The sequence below is a fragment of the Seriola dumerili genome, unplaced genomic scaffold (genome assembly GCF_002260705.1).
Source record: "Seriola dumerili isolate Sdu_G_001 unplaced genomic scaffold, Sdu_1.0 BDQW01000024.1, whole genome shotgun sequence".
NCBI classification, from domain to species: domain Eukaryota; kingdom Metazoa; phylum Chordata; class Actinopteri; order Carangiformes; family Carangidae; genus Seriola; species Seriola dumerili.
In genome coordinates this window covers 1,269,623-1,290,422 of record NW_019174279.1, presented here as the reverse complement: position 1 = coordinate 1,290,422, position 20,800 = coordinate 1,269,623, and the positions used below count along the sequence as shown (strand labels likewise).

The 20,800-nt window shown below is 40.7% G+C and overlaps 1 protein-coding gene across 1 annotated transcript; it reads left to right on the top strand.

Moving 5' to 3' along the window:
- Positions 1-8,315: 8,315 nt before the first annotated feature.
- On the top strand, positions 8,316-15,753 carry LOC111235042 (collagen alpha-3(IX) chain-like). The gene is made up of 20 exons (XM_022763345.1): positions 8,316-8,390; positions 8,470-8,523; positions 8,605-8,658; positions 8,828-8,881; positions 8,969-9,022; positions 9,102-9,155; positions 9,572-9,625; positions 9,734-9,778; positions 9,878-9,931; positions 10,019-10,072; positions 10,164-10,217; positions 10,360-10,431; positions 10,517-10,552; positions 11,430-11,474; positions 11,569-11,601; positions 12,106-12,252; positions 12,739-12,915; positions 13,703-13,793; positions 14,971-15,048; positions 15,355-15,753. Exons 2-20 carry the CDS (start codon positions 8,500-8,502, stop codon positions 15,555-15,557), a joined length of 1,383 nt encoding a protein of 460 aa, XP_022619066.1. The 5' UTR covers positions 8,316-8,390; positions 8,470-8,499; the 3' UTR covers positions 15,558-15,753.
- The last annotated feature ends 5,047 nt before the right edge of the window (positions 15,754-20,800 follow it).

Sequence of the window (20,800 nt, the reverse complement as noted above, 5' to 3'; positions counted from 1 at the left end):
CCAGAGACGGGTGTGAACCACAGAGTCCTCTCTGTCTTGCTGGTTTAACCACCTTTTATGAGTCATGCTAGCAGCGATGGCAGTGTCGTTCTACTATCACTGTGACATCTTTACAGGTATTTGTGCTTTACAAAAGATGAATCCAACTGACTTTGGTGATCCCCTGACCTCTTCTAGCTCCATCATCAGGTCAAAGTTTTGTACAGACACGTGTGGTTCCCAGAGGATGAAACCTACTGATCCTTTCTTCTCATATAGCACCATCATCAGGTGAGAATTAAAATATTCTTCAATACCAGTTTATGACCATAAAACCTCATCACATTCCCATCAGCAGCAGCTGTAGTTTGTGTTTAGTGCCTATTAGCAAAAGTTAGCATGCTTACTAAGATGGTGAATATGATAAACATATGCTAAACATCAGAATGTTAGTATTGTTACTGTGGACAGGTTAGCATGCTGATGTTAGCACTTAGCTTAAGCACAGCCTCACACAGCTGCTAAAGCTGTAAACTCCTTGTCTCTGTCTCCCACGTCTCCCTTTTTCATGCTGCTGCACTGAAATAATTGAATGGGCATTAAAGGTCACCACGGTGGAAAGCAATTGCTGGGTAATTGGTCAATATGGTCAATATCTCTTGCAAAACCAAATTTCTTTATGAACTACAACACTTTATTTTTCTATTTGTATCCATATATTGAATCCATTATCTATTTTCCCCATAATTTCCCTGTAGCCTAGTAGTTACAGGTCCAGTGTGGCGGTTTAGGTTGAAGGTGTGGTTTACTCTGGGTGGAATGTTTGCAGAGCGTCTTGTGTTTAGCTGTGACATACTACATCTTTCTCTCAGTGAGACCATGCAGGTGGTAAAACACTGAACATAAACTACAACTGTGTGACTGTTTTTTAAAGCAATTATAGACAAAGTTTCATCAATAATCCCGACAAAAGTCTTTTTTTCTGGCTGTACCGATTGGATGTGTAAAGAGCCGTACAAAAGCTCTGCACAGTAAAATACACAAAACTTTTTTCAGGGCTACACAACTGAACAAACCTAAAGTATAGGCTCATTCTTCAACATTACTGTTACTTTCTCCTTATAGCTTTAACCTACATAAAGGCCCTGGTGTGTTCACCTACATTTCCTACATACGATGACTCAGTTTACTGGACTGTGTTACCTTGTAGTGACTGTATAGGTGTAACTGGCCTATGAGAAGAGACAGATCCCCTGGGGACTAAAGGTGGAGTGGAGCTCAGGGGCCAGGCTCCTCTGAGACCGAGAGCTTCTACTCTGAATGGTCCTCCTGTTCATCTCAAACACTGGCCCCGGGATGGCACTTTAGAGAAGGGATATATCTTCACACCAGGAACTGGAAAAGATCCATCTACAGGAGCCCTGGGACTGTCTTTTTCAAGAATATGTGAGTAATTTTAATATTCTCTGTATTTTTTCTGCATTTTTTAAATAAATGAAGGTAGTGGGGAATTATATTAATTGGAGTTGTCTACAGGGGATAATGCAGATTAGTGTAATTGTGTCCTCTAATTTGGTGAAACTTGAGAACGTTTGCATGAACAAAATTTAGTGGGTACAACTTTTGACACTGTTGTTCTAGGTAGTGTTAGGGTTTATAGGAAGATTATCTTATCACATAATGTGATTATGAAACCTTAGTAATTGTATTGCATTGAAGAAATTAAAGTATTTATTTAAAAGGAGTTAAAAGAAAATATTCACTACTTTGACTTGATCTTCCAGGAGGTTAGGCCTATTCTTATTTTTAGAATAGTGACATTACATTTTTTTTCCTTTCCTTTATTCCTATATTCTATATTTTTAATAATCATGCATACAGTAGAAATGTAATGTTTTAAAACACATTTGAGTGAACTGTACTACTATACCACTGTATACACATATATAAATGAATATAATTTATTGAATTGCTGACTTATTTAATTGCTGTACTGCAGGCACTTGTAGCACCTGACTTCCAAAATTTGAAAATGCCACCCTACAAAGATATGCTGGTGTTTGCAGCACTGTTTGTCTTCTTGGGATTGACCCAATGTCAGAAGTTGCCAAGTAAGTTTGAATTTTTTCATGCTTAATTGAGGAATACAACATGTTTCCTGCTGCATAGATATATTAACACTGAATCATCACATATTGCATATGCTGTTTCTGTGTAGTTGCCCACAAGTGGACATGTTATATGTGCTGCTGCTATCTTTGCAAGGACACTCCTGCTAAAGAGATTTTTAATCTCAGTCAGGAATCTTCTGGTTAATATAAAATATATTTCACAACAATCATGTAATCATATCATATAAATGATCTTTGACTGACTGTGACTTTAGTTTTTGTCCAGCTTTAACAATGTACTACAGCGCCATGACCAGCAGATGTCAGTGTTTGTCAGTTCTTTGTCCACTATTTGCCTGCACAGGAGTTGAACCAGTATCATATTTCCTGCCCTCAGAGCCTGTGTAAGCACTCAGGGGTCAGAAGGTCATGCTGGGGTTAAGCTGTGTACATGAACCTTTAAAGCCCTGAAACAGAGTCTCCCTGATACCATAAATAAACAATGTTCTCACAATGTTTTTCTACCTGTGGTGTTCTGCCCACAGATAAAGCTGCCTGTCAGCAGAAGCAGTATGTGTATTGTTGGCCTATTGACAGTAAAACATGACAGTAAAACATATCTGCAGGGAGACAAGACTGCATATTTAAGTCAAAGACCACAGGTGATTGGTGTTTTCACAGAAAAAACCTCTCTGCAGACTTATACTCTACCTAAAATTCAAAGGAACAATTTGTTAACATGCCGCAGCATCAGGTATCAAGCTTTCCATTATTGTAGAGTAGGTGTTCTGAGTTATTTTCCACTCAAGTCTTAACATTTGTAATGAGACTCTTTCACCAGCTCTCATCCACGCATTTTAACCTGACAGGAAACACCGCTGCCATGCTGATCTCATTCTAACTGCACACAGTGTTTAGAATTCAGTAGCCAAATCCACCCATGAAAGAAAATAATCAGCCTTGTCATGTTAATGGGTTTAATGAATTACCTCATTGTACCTGTGAAGAGATGGCACTACTAATGACAATGAGTAATGCAACTGTTTAAAAAAATCGGTGATATCAGCGCTGACATAAGATTTAGAAGTGGTCCAGCACCTTTGATGCTGAATCGCTGTGATGTCAAACTAAGCTCAGTGTTTGTGCTGTGAGGTTTCGATCTCCTGGAGGAGTTTCGTGTGCCTGAGTCGAGAGGAGTGAGGAGGGTGGATGGCTCTCAACCTGAGGCGGTGGCCTACCGCGTCAATCCCTCCATCCATCTACGCAAGACCATGAGGTACGGTGCAAGGCTCCATGAGCGTTATTAATTTCAGTGGAGCTGGAAAATGATTGAAGAGTAACTGAAAATTACATTTTTGCAGATTTCTCACTTGGCTGCAGTGATTTAGAAGTGTACACCACGGTGTGTTAGTACACTGTGACATCACTGTTAGGTATGGTTACTGGGGCAGTTACGCACACTACTGAACAAACCCAAACACACTCATCACAGGTGCTGTGTGTGGTCAGAGTTGAAACAGACATGAAACTTTTTTAGGCTGGTGTTATATTGCTCTTAAGAGGGTAACTGAACACCAGGCTGAAAAAGCTGTTGTGCACCTGTAACCCCACCCATCAGTGATGTCACAGGGTCCTGGAGTACACCTGTACATCACTACAGCAAGGTAGGAACTTAAATCCTTGGATGTTAGCAAAAACAAGATTTTTAGTGGGTGTTAAGTTGGCCTTTATAAGGTCTCATTTGTGAGCTTTGTAAGCAATTATTCACAGATGGAGAATAGCAGTAACACTTAGCATGAATATAATTCCTTATATTAATACTTTAGGTGTCTCAAAAATATACTGATGTTTTTTGCCATGCTATATGCCTCACTCTAGGGATAGCAATGTCAGTATGTTTATCCGTCCACCACTTTAATATCTAAATGGTTGTTAGCATGCTGATGTTAGCGTTTAGCTCAGAGCACCGTTGTGCCTGGGTACAGCCTAACAGAGCTGCTACCATGGCTGTAGGTCACTTAGTCTTGTTTCTCTTTGAACTCTCTTTGCCTGGCAGAAAATGGAAGGCTTAGTGCTTTAAGTGCTTTGTTCGTATTAAATTAACTTGGAATGGTAGTCCTCTAAGAAGTGCATTTTCACAAAAAGTTACAAACAAATGTGAATATTGAAACTTTTCCCAACTCATATGCTAATATGGGGTTTATGAATAAAGCTGAAGTCTCTCTGTTTCAACTTATGCACATTCTTCTAAAACAAAACCCTTATGTTCCCACAAAAGCCCTCAATTGTTGTTTTGTGAAGAAAGCAGCCTCTGTATGATGTTAACCAGCCTTGCAAACCTCACTCTTGTGCCACAGTGATGTGTATCCAGATGGACTTCCCTCCGACTACTCCGTCATTGCAACATTTAAGGTGACCAAGGACACGGCCAGGAAATCCTGGAACCTGTGGCAGGTCAGCGACCCCGAGGGACGAGATCAAGTTGGCCTGCGTTTCCAGGGCGACACGCGCTCTTTAGACTTCTTCTACACTGGCCCCCGTGGGAGTCAGATGCTGAGGACCTTCCATGGTGTGGAAAAACTGTTTGATGGAGAGTGGCACAAGTTGGCGCTGAGTGTGAAGGGCAGGAAGGTGAAGCTGCTCATTGACTGTGAGGAGGTCAGTGTGGAGTCCATTGACGAGTCAAGGCCGGTTATCCGCCGAGGGTACACCTCCATCGTCAAGCGGGCTGCAGGAGATCGTTCTGTGTCTGTATGTCGACAGCTTGGATACCTCTATATCTAAAGTTATATTTCAACTTCCATTGATTTGCATTACAACTTTCATTTCTCATATAATCTCCTCTCTCTTTCCAGGTGGACCTCCAGCAGATGGATGTGTCATGTGACCCAGAGCAGGCTTATTCAGAGGGCTGCTGTGAGCTCTCCAGTGTGGTGAGTCACCTTATGATTCAACAATGTTTCACTCCCACTGTTACAGATGTGTGTGAAATTTCAAAACCATTTCCGTTATCTACCCATGGCAGTGTGGAGGGTATGCAGAGATCGGTCTAACAGCTGGAAGAGCATCTTGCAAATGTATGCCCGGACAACCAGGCATTCAGGGACCTCCAGGGCCAAAGGTGAATGTGCCTGCACAGTGAAAGTTGGCAGAACACACTAATAAGACAAATTGAGTCTGTGTTGACATATTTTTTTATTCTTCTGCAGGGTCACAGAGGTCTTCCAGGGGGAGCCGGAGACCAAGGAAGACAAGGAAACTGGGTAAATAATTGTACAGTATGTCTCAGTCGTGTAGATATCAAACCTTATCTCACACAGGATGTGTGTTGTGGTGTGTTTACTTCGTCTTCTTAGCATGAGCAGCACCCCGTTCCTCTTGCTGGACAATAAAGAGTTAAAATGAATTGTGACATTGTAAAACCTTCATTTGTGAGACAGCAGTGAAGCTGTGGAAAATGGCAGTAGAAGTACAACCGAGACACGACAGGATGGAAACAAATCTGGAAGCAGAAGCGCTCAGCGATAGTAAACACAGGGGCTCCTTTCATAGTTTGAAAACTCATGTCCGCTTTGCAAAAGATTTAGGGAAGAGGCCAAGATAAACACAAAGAAATACGGATGTGACAATAAATTTGTTTTTGCAGTTCTGAAATAGCCATTTGCATCCTAAAACACAGAGAATATAGGATTTAACTTGAACTGGCACAAGATCACAGGATTTTGTAATGGCTTTGCTTTTCCACTTGGAGGAAACTGAGCCAAAAGTAATGAATCCCACACACACAGGAAAACCAGTCAGTTGAGCAATAACCATACCCTCAAAGTGTCTGGTAATGAGTGGCATTAGTCTGCATAATCATTGTGTGAAATTTGTCAGATGTTATGTTTCTTAAATGTTTTTATTTTTGTGGATAAGGCTGATTAATTCACCACAGGAAGACCAAATTGTGAAAGAGAGGGGAGGTTTGAGAAAATGATAATGAACAAAGTAGTCTGCTGCAGGAGCCAGTTACACAGGGATCAGTGAAAGAGCAAATACACTCACAGTTGTATCCTTTAGGGAGCCGCAGACGTGATTATTTCCACTTTAAATTTATGACTTGTTAATCTCTTTGATCCTTGGCGCTTACTGTTACGTTGGAGCAGATCTGAGAGTCTTTTAATAACAGTCCGGAGAACATGTGTTTAAAGGAGGAAGATTTTTTTTTTTTTTTTATACATATGTGATGGTTTGGTATATAACATGCCCTTTGCACTCAAGGAAATCCCCCATGCTGCCTGAGAACACACAAATGTACGCCTGCAGAGCAGTGTACATTCAGAGCACATTTCCAGAGCTGTACATCTGGGAATAAACATCTGTCTTGTGTAACTTGTTAAGAGTTTTGACCTCCTGCCAGCATGTGAATCACAGAGCCCCAACATGTTTATCTCCTCCCCTGCTGGCATCCGAGGAGGGCATTTCCTGGCACAGATATATGAACTATCCATCTCAGGTGGTGGGTGGTCCTTTTCTCGTCAGAGCTATACCCGCCTTAGAACTGTCGTAAAGTTCACGGTCATGCCTCTCGCCGTACTGTCGGCCATCTCTGAGGTTAGCCTCCGCCTAGCTGACTCTGCTTAAAAACGGTGTTAGGTGAGATGATCAAATAAACTGACAATGCAAAGGCGTCCTGGCCTAGTTTAATCTGTTTGTTGACTCAGTGAAATACAGCCAACTGGAAAACACTTGTCCCTCTACAACCCAGGAAGTCAGCATCTGTGCAAACAATACTGGTACATTTTGTTGTATTAATGACTAATGTTTCCTAAATCCTGCTGAAAAGGCTGCAGTATATTCTCCACTAATACGACCAGTGTGAGTGTGACTGAAATTTATAGCATGTTCACATTTTAAATGTAACTATCCTCAATTTGTCGTGTGATTTTCACAAGTTATTTTGAAAGAAAAAAAAAATGGTGTGACAGAGACTCATATTTGTGCCGTAAATATGAAGTTACAAGAAATGATTAGCTCAGCGTAAAAACTGGATACAGGTAGAAGCATCTAGCTTGCCTCACTAACCCCGCTTAACCACGTTTGTTTTGTTCAGATTAAAACAGATCTACATGTCAATTGTAGAGCTTTAGAGGTTGCAGTTGTATGTTTTTATCTTTAAGCTGTTTTGCCTTTTTTCCAGTCTTTGTGCTAAGCTAAGCAAACTGTCCTCTGGAATATTGCAACATGTCCAAAGATCCAGAGCGGAGCACTTCTACATTCTGATTGTTTGCCGCCGAACCGTGTCTTAGCTCTTTACCATAAAGTTGCCTGAACTTCAACTTTTCTGAGGCCCACACCGCTCAAGACGCCTCCAAAAGACGCTGACTCACATACAAAATGAATGTGGTTACTTTGATGTTCTCGCTGCTTTCGGTTTGAACTTCTAGGAATAGGAATATTGAAATTATTATTTATTATGTAATATGTTATCTCTGTCTGTATGTTATGGTACAGACTCTGAGTCCTTTTTACCATCCTGTGCCAAAAACAAATTCTACCAACTCTGGTCACAGGGACATTAAAGTGAAGAGCTGCAGCTCTAAAGCTCAGTTATAGGTTATATATAGGTAATATTATATATAAGTTATATCTCATTTGTTTTACTTTGTACAAAAACCAAAGTGTAAAAACAACAACAGTTTTATAGGCGTTATGTGCTGAACTTTTTTCCCCCAGGTGCTGACTTCCTGCAGTCTTTGCCAGCTCCATTACATACTATTTTTTTTTTCTTTATGTTACACTTTTGTTTGTTTTTTTTACAAACTGTAGCATGTCAATTACATTTAGAGGATCCTGGGAGATTTTGTTACCTTTGGACAGAGCCAGGAGAACTGTTTTCTGCTTAATATTTACCACACAGGCAAAAGACTGCATCCAAGTCTTGGAAAGAAAGTGAATATAAATGTATTTCCCAGTATGTCCAACTCTTACTTTGAATCGTTCTTATCTCTTTATTCCCTGTCCATCTTGCCACACTGACTGCAGAAAAATCAAAAGCTACTTTCTGGGTTTATTTAAGGAGCAAATGCCAGATGTCTGATGCATCCAAAGTTTAATCTCGCAGAAGTTATTAGTGACTTTCTCTCAGTGGAAACAGTCGTTACAGCGTTCACATTTTACGCTCTATTTCACAAGCTGTTCAATTCACAAACAAATAGCTTAAGCTTAAGTCTTGCATGTGATTCAGTCCAACGTGTCTTGCAGGGGATCCGGGGAAACACAGGAGACTATGGCAACATTGGTGAGACAGGCCTAAAGGTAAGATCAGCGTCTATATGCCCCTCAGTTTGGCTTGTTCTCAGAACACATTAATGAAACTTTAAACGCACGTCCTCAGGGTGAAGAAGGAATCAAAGGCGAGAAAGGAATGAGAGGACTCTGGGGCCAAGTGGTAATTTATCACGCCCAGATTTATCATTTTCTTTACACTGATATGTTCCGAATTTGTTTTAATGAGATGTTGTATTAACAGGGAGACAGAGGTCCTAAGGGGCTGAAAGGATTAAAAGGGGCAGCTGGCTTCAAGGTAAACATCTCTGCTTGGTTCAGGTTTTAATTGGACCTGTTTAATTAGGGAGCCACCTAATTAAGTTACAAACCTTTCATTGGAGTTTTGTGCAGTTTGCTGTTAACGTTTTTATAACTTTATAGATAACTCAGAGGGTTTATTGTCGGCATTTTAACTGTAATTACAGGGAGTTCGTGGACCACCTGGGGACATTGGCGAGTCCGGGAAACAAGGAGAAGTTGTAAGTTAACCTTTCAGACTCAGTGGTGAGCCCTTTTGCAAGTGATTATGTAATTAATGTATTACTAACATGTTGGCCTCCTTGAAGGGCGTTAAAGGTGAAAAAGGATATGAAGGGATTCCTGGGTTTCAAGGAGTTAAGGTACTCGTATTTCCTCCTTTGTCTGTCCTTTTTTATCTATTGATATTGTGATTGAACTCCATCATGCTTGTCTTTTTAGGGAGAAAGGGGGACTACTGGTGCAATAGGGCGTTCTGGGCCTAGAGGAAAGCAGGTGGGTTGTTGTGGGATTCCCGTTCAATAATCTGTAATAAGCCTTCCTTAATTCTGTGACTGCTATCTTCAAAACCCCCTCATTTGAGCGCAGAGAGTCAGTAAATCATTTTTAATGTGGTAAAACAGTGGAATACAGCTATGTCTTTGGCTTATGTGCTGTCTCCATAAACAACGTTAGTTCATGTGGCTGGATTTTAGCTGAGATCTGAGGGCCTGAACTATATCAACATAAGCTGGTGAGTCACTGAAAGAAGCGCCTCAACCGCAATGATAACCTACTCATGAGGGATGGATTATACATGAAGGAAGGCTCATTTGTTCAACTTGTTGCCAACTGACTCAAAATGTGTTGCATAAAATGTAAAATCTTAACTTCTCCTAAAATTTCTTCTTCTTCAAATGTTAATTTGGCAGGGTATTGTGGGAGATCCTGGAGAGAGGGGAACTCCTGGAGAGAAGGGGACGCCTGTATGTATGACATAATCACAATGACGGGAAAATGATGTGTCCCTTTTGATTTCACAAAGATTTCAAAATGCATTATTTTGATGGGCACGTCGTTTGTCTTAAAATTAGGGGATCCGAGGACCCGTGGGCAGAGCCGGCACCATCGGGCCAAAGGTAGTTCATTGCCGACACACCCAGCGCCTCACACCTGGGTGCTCACTTACACTCCCAAAATGAATGGTCTGTTTTATAATAATGATACCATCTCCCTAGGGCATTATTGGAGATCCGGGCTTACCTGGCAGAGACGGAGATCCAGGAATAGAGGTATTACTTTCGTGATAATTATGTCTCTATGCTGAATTTTGGAAGCAGTGCACTTGTATTGTTATAACTGTCATCTGTTCCTCGCAGGCTTATCAAGGACCACAAGGTCTTGGTGGAAAAGTAGGACAAATTGGAACAAAGGTAACTCACTCATCTCATGTGGTTTTGCAAATGAATGTAAAAATGAGTTGTTTTTGGCAGATTCATTCATTGCCATTTGTGACTTTTACAGGGGGAGAAAGGCACCCTGGGGCCAGAAGGAGAAATGGGTCCCCAAGGCCGAACTGTAAGTCACTTTTCAGGCATTTCAGTCACTGAAGACAAGCACATAATACATTCTATACTTAAAGTAGTTTGCCATCTTAAAGGAAAACGATAAAGAATAAAGCAGTCCCTTAGGTCGGTTTAATAAATGTTTTATTCTCGAGGGCCCAAGAGGTTACAAGGGTTCTGCTGGGAAGCCAGGAAGACCCGGATTTATCGGCCCACCGGGACCTACTGTAAGTGCTCCAGATGAATTTTCTAAACTCTCCCAAATACTAGTTCATTTTCTTCAAGACATTAAAGCATGTCATCTCTTCACAGGGACACGTGGGTGTGCCTGGAAAACCAGGGATCAAGGTAATACATCCTCATCCATTACCCATTAGAGATATAAAATGAAGGCAAAATTACTATTTAATGGCACAATTACTGTAGCTAGTCAGGAATTATTTACAGGGTCAATGAGCCACTTAAAATTTAGGATTTACAGATGGTTTCTCTTACGAAACCAGGTTTATTCACTAGACTTTTAGAACTTTATTTTTAGGTAACAATTAAAGGTCAAATGAGGTATTAGTACTTAATGATACTGCTAAAGCCTTTCCTTTGATCGCCAAGTCATCCCCCAGCTTCATGTGAGCAAACTCATAATAAAACAGCATGAGGAGTCAGAATAAACACTTCAATAGCTCAGTTCAGAGGCTGCCCGTCAGGGCATGTTGGCTCAGTCTCTCCTGTTCTCCCCATCTGGACTGGAGGTCACATCCCATGCTGAACTCTCCCTCAGGATCTGTTCTTGGTGTTTACAGAACATCCCACGCTGATTAAAGAGGCAGATATTCCTGCAGAAACCGCTTTTCAGCTGTTTATGTTTTTGTGGCATTTTTGTGGCAAATCTGATAAAAAATAAATAAATTTAAAAAAAAAATTTGGAGTAGAAATCTGGCACTGGTCTGTTTAAAAAAAGTAAATGTCAATTCTAAAAATGGATAAAAGTCAAATCATTCAAAAGACATACAAACAGATATAAGAGACAAGTACAAACAGAAGTATTCACATTTGCCTGTTGACACATTATCAGAAAACCTTAAATTCACTTCATTTGATGGATGCTCTGGTTCACCAGTGAATGAAACATGTATCCATTGACAGAGCAGAACACCTGTGCAACCCTGATAGACCAAATATTTGCAAGCTGCTCCACACTGTTTATTTTTTCATTTGCCTTGTGCAGGGTGACACAGGAATCCAGGGAATCCAAGGAGTTAAAGGTTCACAGGTACTGGCTTAAATATTTAATCTCTGCTTGTCATTACATCTTTTTCATGTTTTTTTTTTTTTTTCTTAACATGAACTTGCTCTTTTTCTTAAAGGCAGAAAATGGAGTTAAAGGCCCAAAAGGAAAGGTGAGCTGTGATTGTGTTGGTAGAGCGTGATTTGACGAACATAAAATTTTGGTTTCTTTGTTAGACGATGGGATTACATACTACCACTCAAAAGTGTTTGTGCAAACCTGTTTACTTCACTGGAAGAATACTGTGCGTATGGCTTAAGTGAACTGACAGTTATGTAGCAGGAACAGATTCAAGGGCCCCTAACAGTCAGAACAATCATGATATCTCTCCATCAGACGACTTTTCAAACATGTTTTAGGCATCTGTAGACATGATGGTAACATTCAGATATTATATTTGAAATGCAGGTTTTGTGTATTAACACATTGACTGTCCCTATGGCCCTGTTACTTACTGCATTTTCCTATTACAATTCAAATTCATCTTAAGCTTGTTACTGCTTTCCATGAAGTTTGTGTCCGTGCAAAAGCGATTTCTCACTGTACGCTCGCTCTGATGGATGCACTGGCTGTGTCATGAATTCCGGCCTGCTGATGCTGTTAACGTGTTCTGTAGGTTGGAGGCAGGGGGGAGCAGGGTCCCCAGGGTGGACGGGGGAAGCGTGGCCCGGCAGGCCCACCTGGACGTTCAGGTCCTGTCGGAGTCAAGGGGGTTCGAGGTGAAGGAGGACCAGATGGCTTTCAGGGGCCCCCAGGTCCACCAGTAAGTGAAATACAAGCCTCTGAATCTTTGTTTTTTTTTCTTGGCTGATCCCACAAACATTATAGAGTAGTACTTGATGTAGTCACGATGAGAAGCACTGCTATTCATTCTCTGCTGTAATTGACTATAACTTCATCTATCTGTGAACGATGGCACAGAAACAGCAGAGTAATCATTTGCACTGACTGGCACACACACACACACGCACACACACGCTGTGTTTGGTAACAACTTTAGTGTCAAAAACACGTTTAAACAGTTTCTCATTAGGCTCGTAGTTAGTAGTGACTCACAGCAAGGGTTTCATTTAGTGTGGCTATAAATCCATAATGAGCTTAGGGAAATATTGTTGGCTTTGTTTGTTCTCTGCATTTCTTCAGAGAGGTAGCCACTGCTTCAGCGAGCCCCGTCCTGTAATAATCCGTATTACATGTCCCACAGTTGGGTCACCTCCAGTGATGGATGTGGTAATGATTTGTCACACAGGGCCCGACCCTCCCCGCTCAGCACGTGATCGAGGTTTGTAAGAAAGTGGTGCTGGAGCAGATGTCCACCTTTGCCAACTCAGTGAAGAGGACGTGCGCTGCAGTTTGTCCTCTTTATGGGGACGTGCCCATGGGAGCCCCCGGTCCCCCCGGACAGACGGGACCCCCCGGACCTCCTGTGAGTTTTTTGTGTTCATTGTTTAAGGTTGATCAGCCAGTTGCATCAACACTCTAGGGTGTTTTTTTTTTTTAATTATTATTATTTTTAAAATAAAATCATTATTATGTATCAGCTCACCTCCTGCAGACCTTTAGCTGAGACGCACTGCCGGAGCGCAGTAAATTCTCCATACATTGTTCGTTTTTGCCTCCCTGGCTGAGTAAAATGCAAACACATTGCAATGGTCTGGACTGGACTAAAAGAGCTGAAGTATTTGGCAGAAAACCTTGGAATGAAAACATTACGATTTTCCACGTCTCTATGAGGACAAATAAGGAGTCACAGACTAGACACTTGGTCTGTGTTGAATGGTTTTTGGAGAGTATCAAGGCTGTCCTTGGATTGGAAAGCCTTTTCCACATTATTATACAGTGTAGAACCAATTCATGTTCCACAACTTCTTTAATCAGAATAACTCTCAGGCTGATAAATACTCTTGAAGCTATTACTATATAAAAATATTCCACTATATTAGATTATGGCTGGTAAGCCTCGTGTTGTGGAGTTTGAAGCCAAACCAAGAATAGTGATGTACAATTACCGTACAATGTTTTCTCAGTTTACTCAGTATCGAACGATCACCCAGAAGAATCTTTACAGGTTTCTTTTTACAAAGCAGGTCAGAGGTGAATGGAACCTTAGTTCATGACTTGAACAGAACCTAGGAAGAAAAAAATATTGCAAGGTTTATACAGAAAACACCCAAAAGATTAATGGTGTATTTTCCTATTGATGATGTTGTCAGGGTGACCCTGGTAATGATGGTGTTGATGGAGAAGTGGGCCTACAGGGATTCTACGGAGAAGCCGGAGATCTGGGCCGAAAGGGAGAAACAGGTGCGGAAAACAAACCTGACAGAAGATATTTATGAATATGATTAACAACAAACCTATAATTCAACTGGTTATTGTTTTAGAAAGAGCCAGTGGTGGAAAAAGAATTAAACCTGCCTTGACATTTTTTTCGGCCACTTAGGGGCAGGACAACGAGTTGTAAACACATCACTAACATATTATCAGCTTCTAAAATCGATACGGCGAGCAGTTGCTTTTATACACATCTAGCAGACGTAGAGCAACATTACCATTCATTTGATGTCATCGGGGGGTTATCTGTGTTTGGACTTTACAAATTTTTAACAGACCCTCTGCAATGCAAACTGGAAGCGTGGAATTTGATGAGATAAGATGTGGGCATTTGGCAGGCAATGAGAGTCTAACAAAAGATGCTATCATGCTGAATTATAGGAAGTGTAGTTTCCTGGACTAGTGGAAGGGACTAATAGTGAGGATATGTTGGACTTTGCTGCATCAATTTGGACCATTAAATCTGAAATTAATGTCCCATTCAAAGTTTGATTTTATCCTATTTTTGTATAATGTCATAATTTTTACATGAACCGGCATTTAAATTTTCTTTATATACTGTTTAATCTTCAACATTGCCTCATATTATTTAAACTCTTCATGTTTTGCATGTAAAATCTTGATTACCAAAGAAATGAGTAAAGAGTAATATTCAAATAAATCTTGTGAAGTAAAAGTTCAATATTTCCCTCCAAAATAAAATGAAGTAAAAGTTTGAATATGTGATTAAGATACTTTCCACCGCTGGAAAGAACAAATGTGTCACCTTTAATCTGTATGAAACACGCTGAATCAAATACTGTACGGCAGCGCTGTAAAACCCGTAGGCTAACATGTACATTCTCGGCTCTAATTTATGGTTAGCAGCCTGAGCATGATGTCACACTCATGCTACATTCCCATGCCAAGCCAATGAAATCGAAGAATATTTACAAGGTGTTTTAAACATTTATTTAACAATGATCTCAGTAACACATATGGTCTTTAATCAACACGAACGGCATGTTCTTGAGTGGAGATCACTCCTGAGGGAACAGCATTTCAGCCTGTCTGCTGTCATCCCTGCTAACAGAAACCTGTGTGTGTGTGTGTGTGTGTGTGTGTGTGTGTGTGTGTGTGTGTGTGTGTGTGTGTGTCTGGCTTCCAGGTGACAGAGGAGAGCAAGGTGATAAAGGAGCCAAGGGTTATGGCCTACCTGGCTACACTGGAGATCAAGGACCAAAGGGTAATTTCATCTTCTAGAATTTAATGCTGTTTGATGATATGGCTGAAATGAGACATTAATCGACGTCCACATCTGGGCCTGAGCAACATTTTACAAACTATATTCAGCCGAGTCTGTGTTTCAGAACCCTGGAAAAGGGGGGAGGAGATGTGTTACTGTAAGAAGAGCGTGTAATCTGCCAAAAATGAAATGATTTTTCTCTGTAAATGTTCTGTTCTTGGAACCAGTGACAACTTTGTCTTGACTCAGCTAACTGAGCAGACTGCGAAGTCTGGAGCCTAAATAACACTTCTGCCTTAATCACAGGTCAGCGTGGACGTCCTGGCAGAGCCTTCAATGGCCAGCCAGGGAAGCAGGGTGAGCGGGGACATGTAGGCCAGCCTGGACTCAGGGGCCACCCAGGTCTCAGAGGACCCCCGGGTGTCTGTGTCACCTCTGGGTGTCCTCAGCTCAACGCCACCAGTGGGACACCTCAGCCGGCACCACGGAGGTCGAGGAACCGCCCGTAGAGGAAGAAAGCGTCTATGTGGACAGTGAATTGAATATTGGGCTTAAAGGAGGAAAACATGATCGATTGTTTTTGTTAATACGCGTGTGTTCAAATAAATTTCATGTAAATATGCAACTGAAACCTGAACTGAACTTCTGGGAACAAAGAAACGACCTATGTGATTTGAAAGAGAGTGGTAACAAAATATATTTGTATAAAAAGACCATCTTCATTTGATAGTTTTATTTAAACTGATTTCACAAGTCTGAGTTGTCTTTAAACACCTGCTCTTTATAATAAAAATCCAAAAATCTCTTGTGTGAAAGCCTGCTTTAGGTTCACGATCAGTTTTATCAGGCATGGCATTTGAGAGCCAGTGTCAAGTGCAGCAAAAAAAACATATAATACTAATACAACTTGATGGACATTTGTCGAGTGAAGGAAAACTTGGCAAATTATTCAAAACTGTCAGGCACAGAGCAGCTCAGAGCTGTCTGTTTTTATATTTCTCATATATTATCTTTAAAAAAGTACATAGAAAAAGTAAGTAAGTGTGTTTTAATTAAACATTTCGTCATAACTTGGACGTTACACAGTTCAGATATTGTTGTGTGTAGAAACTAATGTTATTCTTAAAGCCCATAAATGTAGGATTTTAAAACTTACAACTTGGCTGCCTCGCAGAGGCACCATAAAAAAAGACAGTAATGCATCCCGCTTCTGGGCTGTGAGAAAAATTTTATGTAGAAGTCATATTCTGTAATTTTACATGATGCACACTTGGCCAAGAAGACTTTTTTTTTCTCTCCATTTATAGTCGTTACCATTACAATGGCAGTAAAATCTGAATACATTTTACTGCGTGCCACAATGGCCCCAAAGACAAATGATGCTTCATGTTATCAGAATTAAATTCATTTAGTAAAATAAAATTCTTCTAGTAGAGCTGTATTTGTGCTTATTTTCATGCCATTCATGTGTAAAACATAAGATCTACATAATTATACATTCATGTTTCTCCCCTGTTGCAGTACCATAAAGATACAGTCACCCAATAGTGGCCCAGTCTCAGATCCCGACTGGAGACTGAGGGTGCAGTGTTGTGCTATAGTAGAATCGTAGTACTTTTATTACTTAACGGTACATTCTATGAAATAAAGTACTTTTATTTCACAGAAAGAAGAGTTCTCTGCATCTTCTCAAAGTGGAAGGTACGGAAATCTTTTCTATAACAATTTCTGGTAACATGTTTCATAGGACTACAGCGATTATGTATGAGTTTATTTTATGACCTCCAACCTGTGCTTACTTTTTTTTTTTTTCTCTGTTGCAGAAGTTGTTGTAGCGATGAGAACAAACAACGACACAAACATCAATGTTTCCCACATGGTGGCTCTGTAGATGCTGTTGTATCACTGGTGTCTCACAGCAACACAGAGCTGGTTTGATTCCTGGCCTGTGCGGACTTTCCAGCTGAAAAAATCCTTGCTGGTCAAGTGGAATGGAGAATTTAAATTGACTGAGGGTATGAGGTGCCGCGCCTGTCTATCTGCATTAGCCGTGCAATTGGCCGACGCCCAGTCTTGGGCATTTTCCTGCTTTGTGATCAACGTATGCTGGGAAAGGCTCCAGCCGGCCTGCAGCCTAGACGGGACTTAATGAGTTGAAAAAAAAATAATAATTGAGTGTTTTCCACAGCTCAGATTTAATGGAGAAACACTTCTGAAGGGAGAAACACACTGGATGCTCTGCGTGTGGCTCTTCTCAGTGTCTTTCCTGGCTCCTCTGAGAAGCCCATTGACTGTAGGTCGTCATCCTCCACCACTCTGTGACTGCAGCGTCGTGTGCCATGCTGCTCTGTTTTGTTCCATCAAAGGATGCTATGGTCACCTCTGTCATGGAAACTATTACTAATACACGATTATCCCCTGAATTTTCTTTCTGGGCTCAGCCACTTGCCTCAGACGTGCTCACTATTTATCTCTGTGGCAAACCATACAAGTGATCATGGTAAATACGGTTTAATGCATGCGAGCTGATTAAAACAACCCAGTACAGCTGAGCTTCAAAGTGGTGGCATAGAATCAGGGGTTACTAGACACGGAGGTTTTATGTTGTCTTCGGGCAGTTATTTAAAAAGTTTCAGAGCAACTGCCAGCCACTGTAAATGTTAGTTGATTCAAGTAATAATCCAAATGTGTTATTATGTTTTGTAGAAGTGAAAATGAGCAGAGTGCTAATGCTGTTAGGTCCAACTCTAGATTTCATTAACTATACTGACAACTTTTTACCACATTCACACATTTTAACATACTGGCAGAATGAGATACTGCTGGGCGGGCAGATGACATAAAGTTTTTTCTGGTTAATTTGCCTCCTCATTATTTGTACGCACAGTTTTATCATGTGTGCAAAGCGACTGCATATTCGTTTAAAGCATTTGATCCTTTTAGCTTCTTAACAGACTTCAGACTGATTTCACACTGTTGCAAAAAGGACAAGAGACTGGAATTTTTCTCTGGGGCTGAGTTTTGAACAAAAAAAAAAAAAAAAAGTCCTCTGATGATCATGAGGGAAAAAAAGTTAAAGGCCAGTACTGTTAAAAGGTCTTTATTCCTCTTGTCTGAGGCTGTGGGGCCATATCATGGGAGCAGTTGTTAACTTGCAGTTATGAATAGCCAAACAGCAAAGAGACTTTTAACTGATTTTAGAGCATCTTTGATCTGTTCGTTTTCCCACAAGATCGCCTGAAGGCGAATTTGTTATCGAAAAGAAGTGTGTAGTTATCAGTTGAGAATCTCTATAACTGACTTTACTCGTTCATGTGCACATTTTACATCTATTTTAGTGCTTGTTATGCAACCGGAGCGCATGTTTTATACATCATACAGACAGAAAAGCATATGGTGCGCACAAACTAATATGATGTTCTAAGAAAATATAGTTTTCGATCCCGGCTAGAAGTTCGGGAAAAACAAGCGGTTGGGGCCCCACACAATGGGAGCGCAAGATGAACCTTTGGGAGTCGAATAACAATTAGCTGGGTTGAAATAAAGAAAATCGAACAAAAAAAATGAAAAATTCAATCACTTTTAAAATGAAACTGCTCTACAGGGTTGGGGCCATGACTGTATTACAGGGTTCAGGAGCAACCGTAAGATCCAGACCGCCGCATCACTTTGCGATACTGAGTCAGTGTAGTGTCCACTAGCGCTGCTCAGAGGACGGATTATAACCTCTTTTCTCATAAATGTAACAGGACTGAAGCTCACAGCAAGACTGGTAAGTAAACAGCTGTTAATGCTAATGTTGCCCATGTAGCAATAGCTAAATTTACAACTAATGTTTGGATTTGATTGCACAAGATAAATATAGCTGTCTTGTTTTGCTTAAGTACTGCCTTCACTTTCATAACAATGAAAATTCAATTGCGTAATTTATCTAAACAAATGATTTCACATGTTTCCACATTAATATAATGAATCAATCATGGCTAATTAGCAAGTTGAAAACAGACTTTACCAAGGTATGAAACAGTTTAATTTACTTGAAGGTACTGTGGCAATTTACTTTAATGGCATCAGATCAATCTATGGCAGTTAAACCCAACTGGTCTTTTTCTCCTGGCATAGACCTAATCTTGCCAAACAGTATTAATCAATTGTTTATTAACAATTATGTAATCTTGATGAGCTCACTGAGCTAAATGTGAACAGTTCACAGTTACTGGACATTGATCAATGCGTAGGCCTGAGAAGACAACCAAAGTGGTTTCCTGTAGGAAAACACCATGAGCACACAGATCTTCTGCTCCGGGGGGTTTCCTCCATGTGAACATCCTGTTGGGTACAAACCAGAGACCAGTCAGTTGCTACAGAAGATTACTCAGCATTGGAAAGTCTAGTCTCACCAGCAGGTTGGCCACTCCCAGGCTCCAAACACCAAACACCAACTCAGTATTTGCCTGCATGATCCACCAGAGTGTGCTGAGGCTCAGGGTCAACCAGTCCGTCATCTGTGGGAAACCACTGCAGCTCAATCTCAGCATAGGATCACAACTCATGACATCTATAGCAGCACCTGTCACGGGATGTTCATTTTTCATCACAGGGACGTTTGATGATTTCTTGTTTTTGTTGATGATATTGTACCTAAGATCTTAATATATTAACATTAAAAGTACAAAGTAAAAATTATGTCAAAATAATATGTAACTACAGTACTTGAGTAAATTAACTTTCCACTCCTGGAATTAAGCTGCATGAAAATTTCACATTAGGAAAAACACAAATTCAAATTTGTACTGATTGAAACTAAGCAAGTGACTGTAATTTAAGGATTCAAGCTCATGTTTTTTAATGCTTATAATGAATTGGAAGTATCATAATTAATGTAATGAAAATTTAAGTTTTTTGTCATTCATCTGACTCTTTACAAACACCACTATTTTTCAAAGTTAGTTGGACTCTTGTAAATGACTTAAAACAAGAGGACCATCAATCTAATATAATCATCTGAAACGCCGTTAGAAAAACACAGAATTCTTTTTTTACTTTAAACTGAACAAAATAGTGCTGCACAGTACTGTGTTCAGTACACTGTCAGGCTTTTTGGAGCCTTCAAGAGAGCATGAAAACACTGAGGCTCTTGTTCGTTGATGCAAAGCAGGCTGCCACTGAGGACAAACATGATAAAACTTGTTAGAGTGGATCAAACCGAGATCTTCCTGCAGCACAGATAGATAGACAGCAGATTCAGTTCTGCATTTCTAATAACTCCCAGCTGTTTGTGCAGGAAAAGCACTGCAGTAGCGTTTTGCACCTTGTTCATTGCTGAACGATCTCCTGTCCATTTAGGTGATGAAATGGAATGACGGGCGAGCAGCGCAATGCACTGCTGAGCACTTCGGGTCCTGCTTGGATGTACCATAAACATTGTAGTATATGTGTTTCATTATAGTAAAACTTGTGCTTGTCCTGTATCCAGAAAACTCCATGTTCTCTGGTTATGCCCTTAGCAACCCACACACGATCCAGACCCTCAACACTTGGAAGGAGGCTGCGCTGATTACAATAATTTTCCTTTTGGACTGTCAGAGATGGGCTGTCTGCTTCACTATTTCATACTCTCCTTATCTGCTTCTCTTTCCATGGTAATTGAGGATGGCTGTAGGCCAGTAAAAGTCCGGAGTGAGTGAGGGGGTGGGGGTGGGGGGGTGGAGAGGAAGAAGGACAGAAACAGAGGAGACAGAGAGAGCTGCTG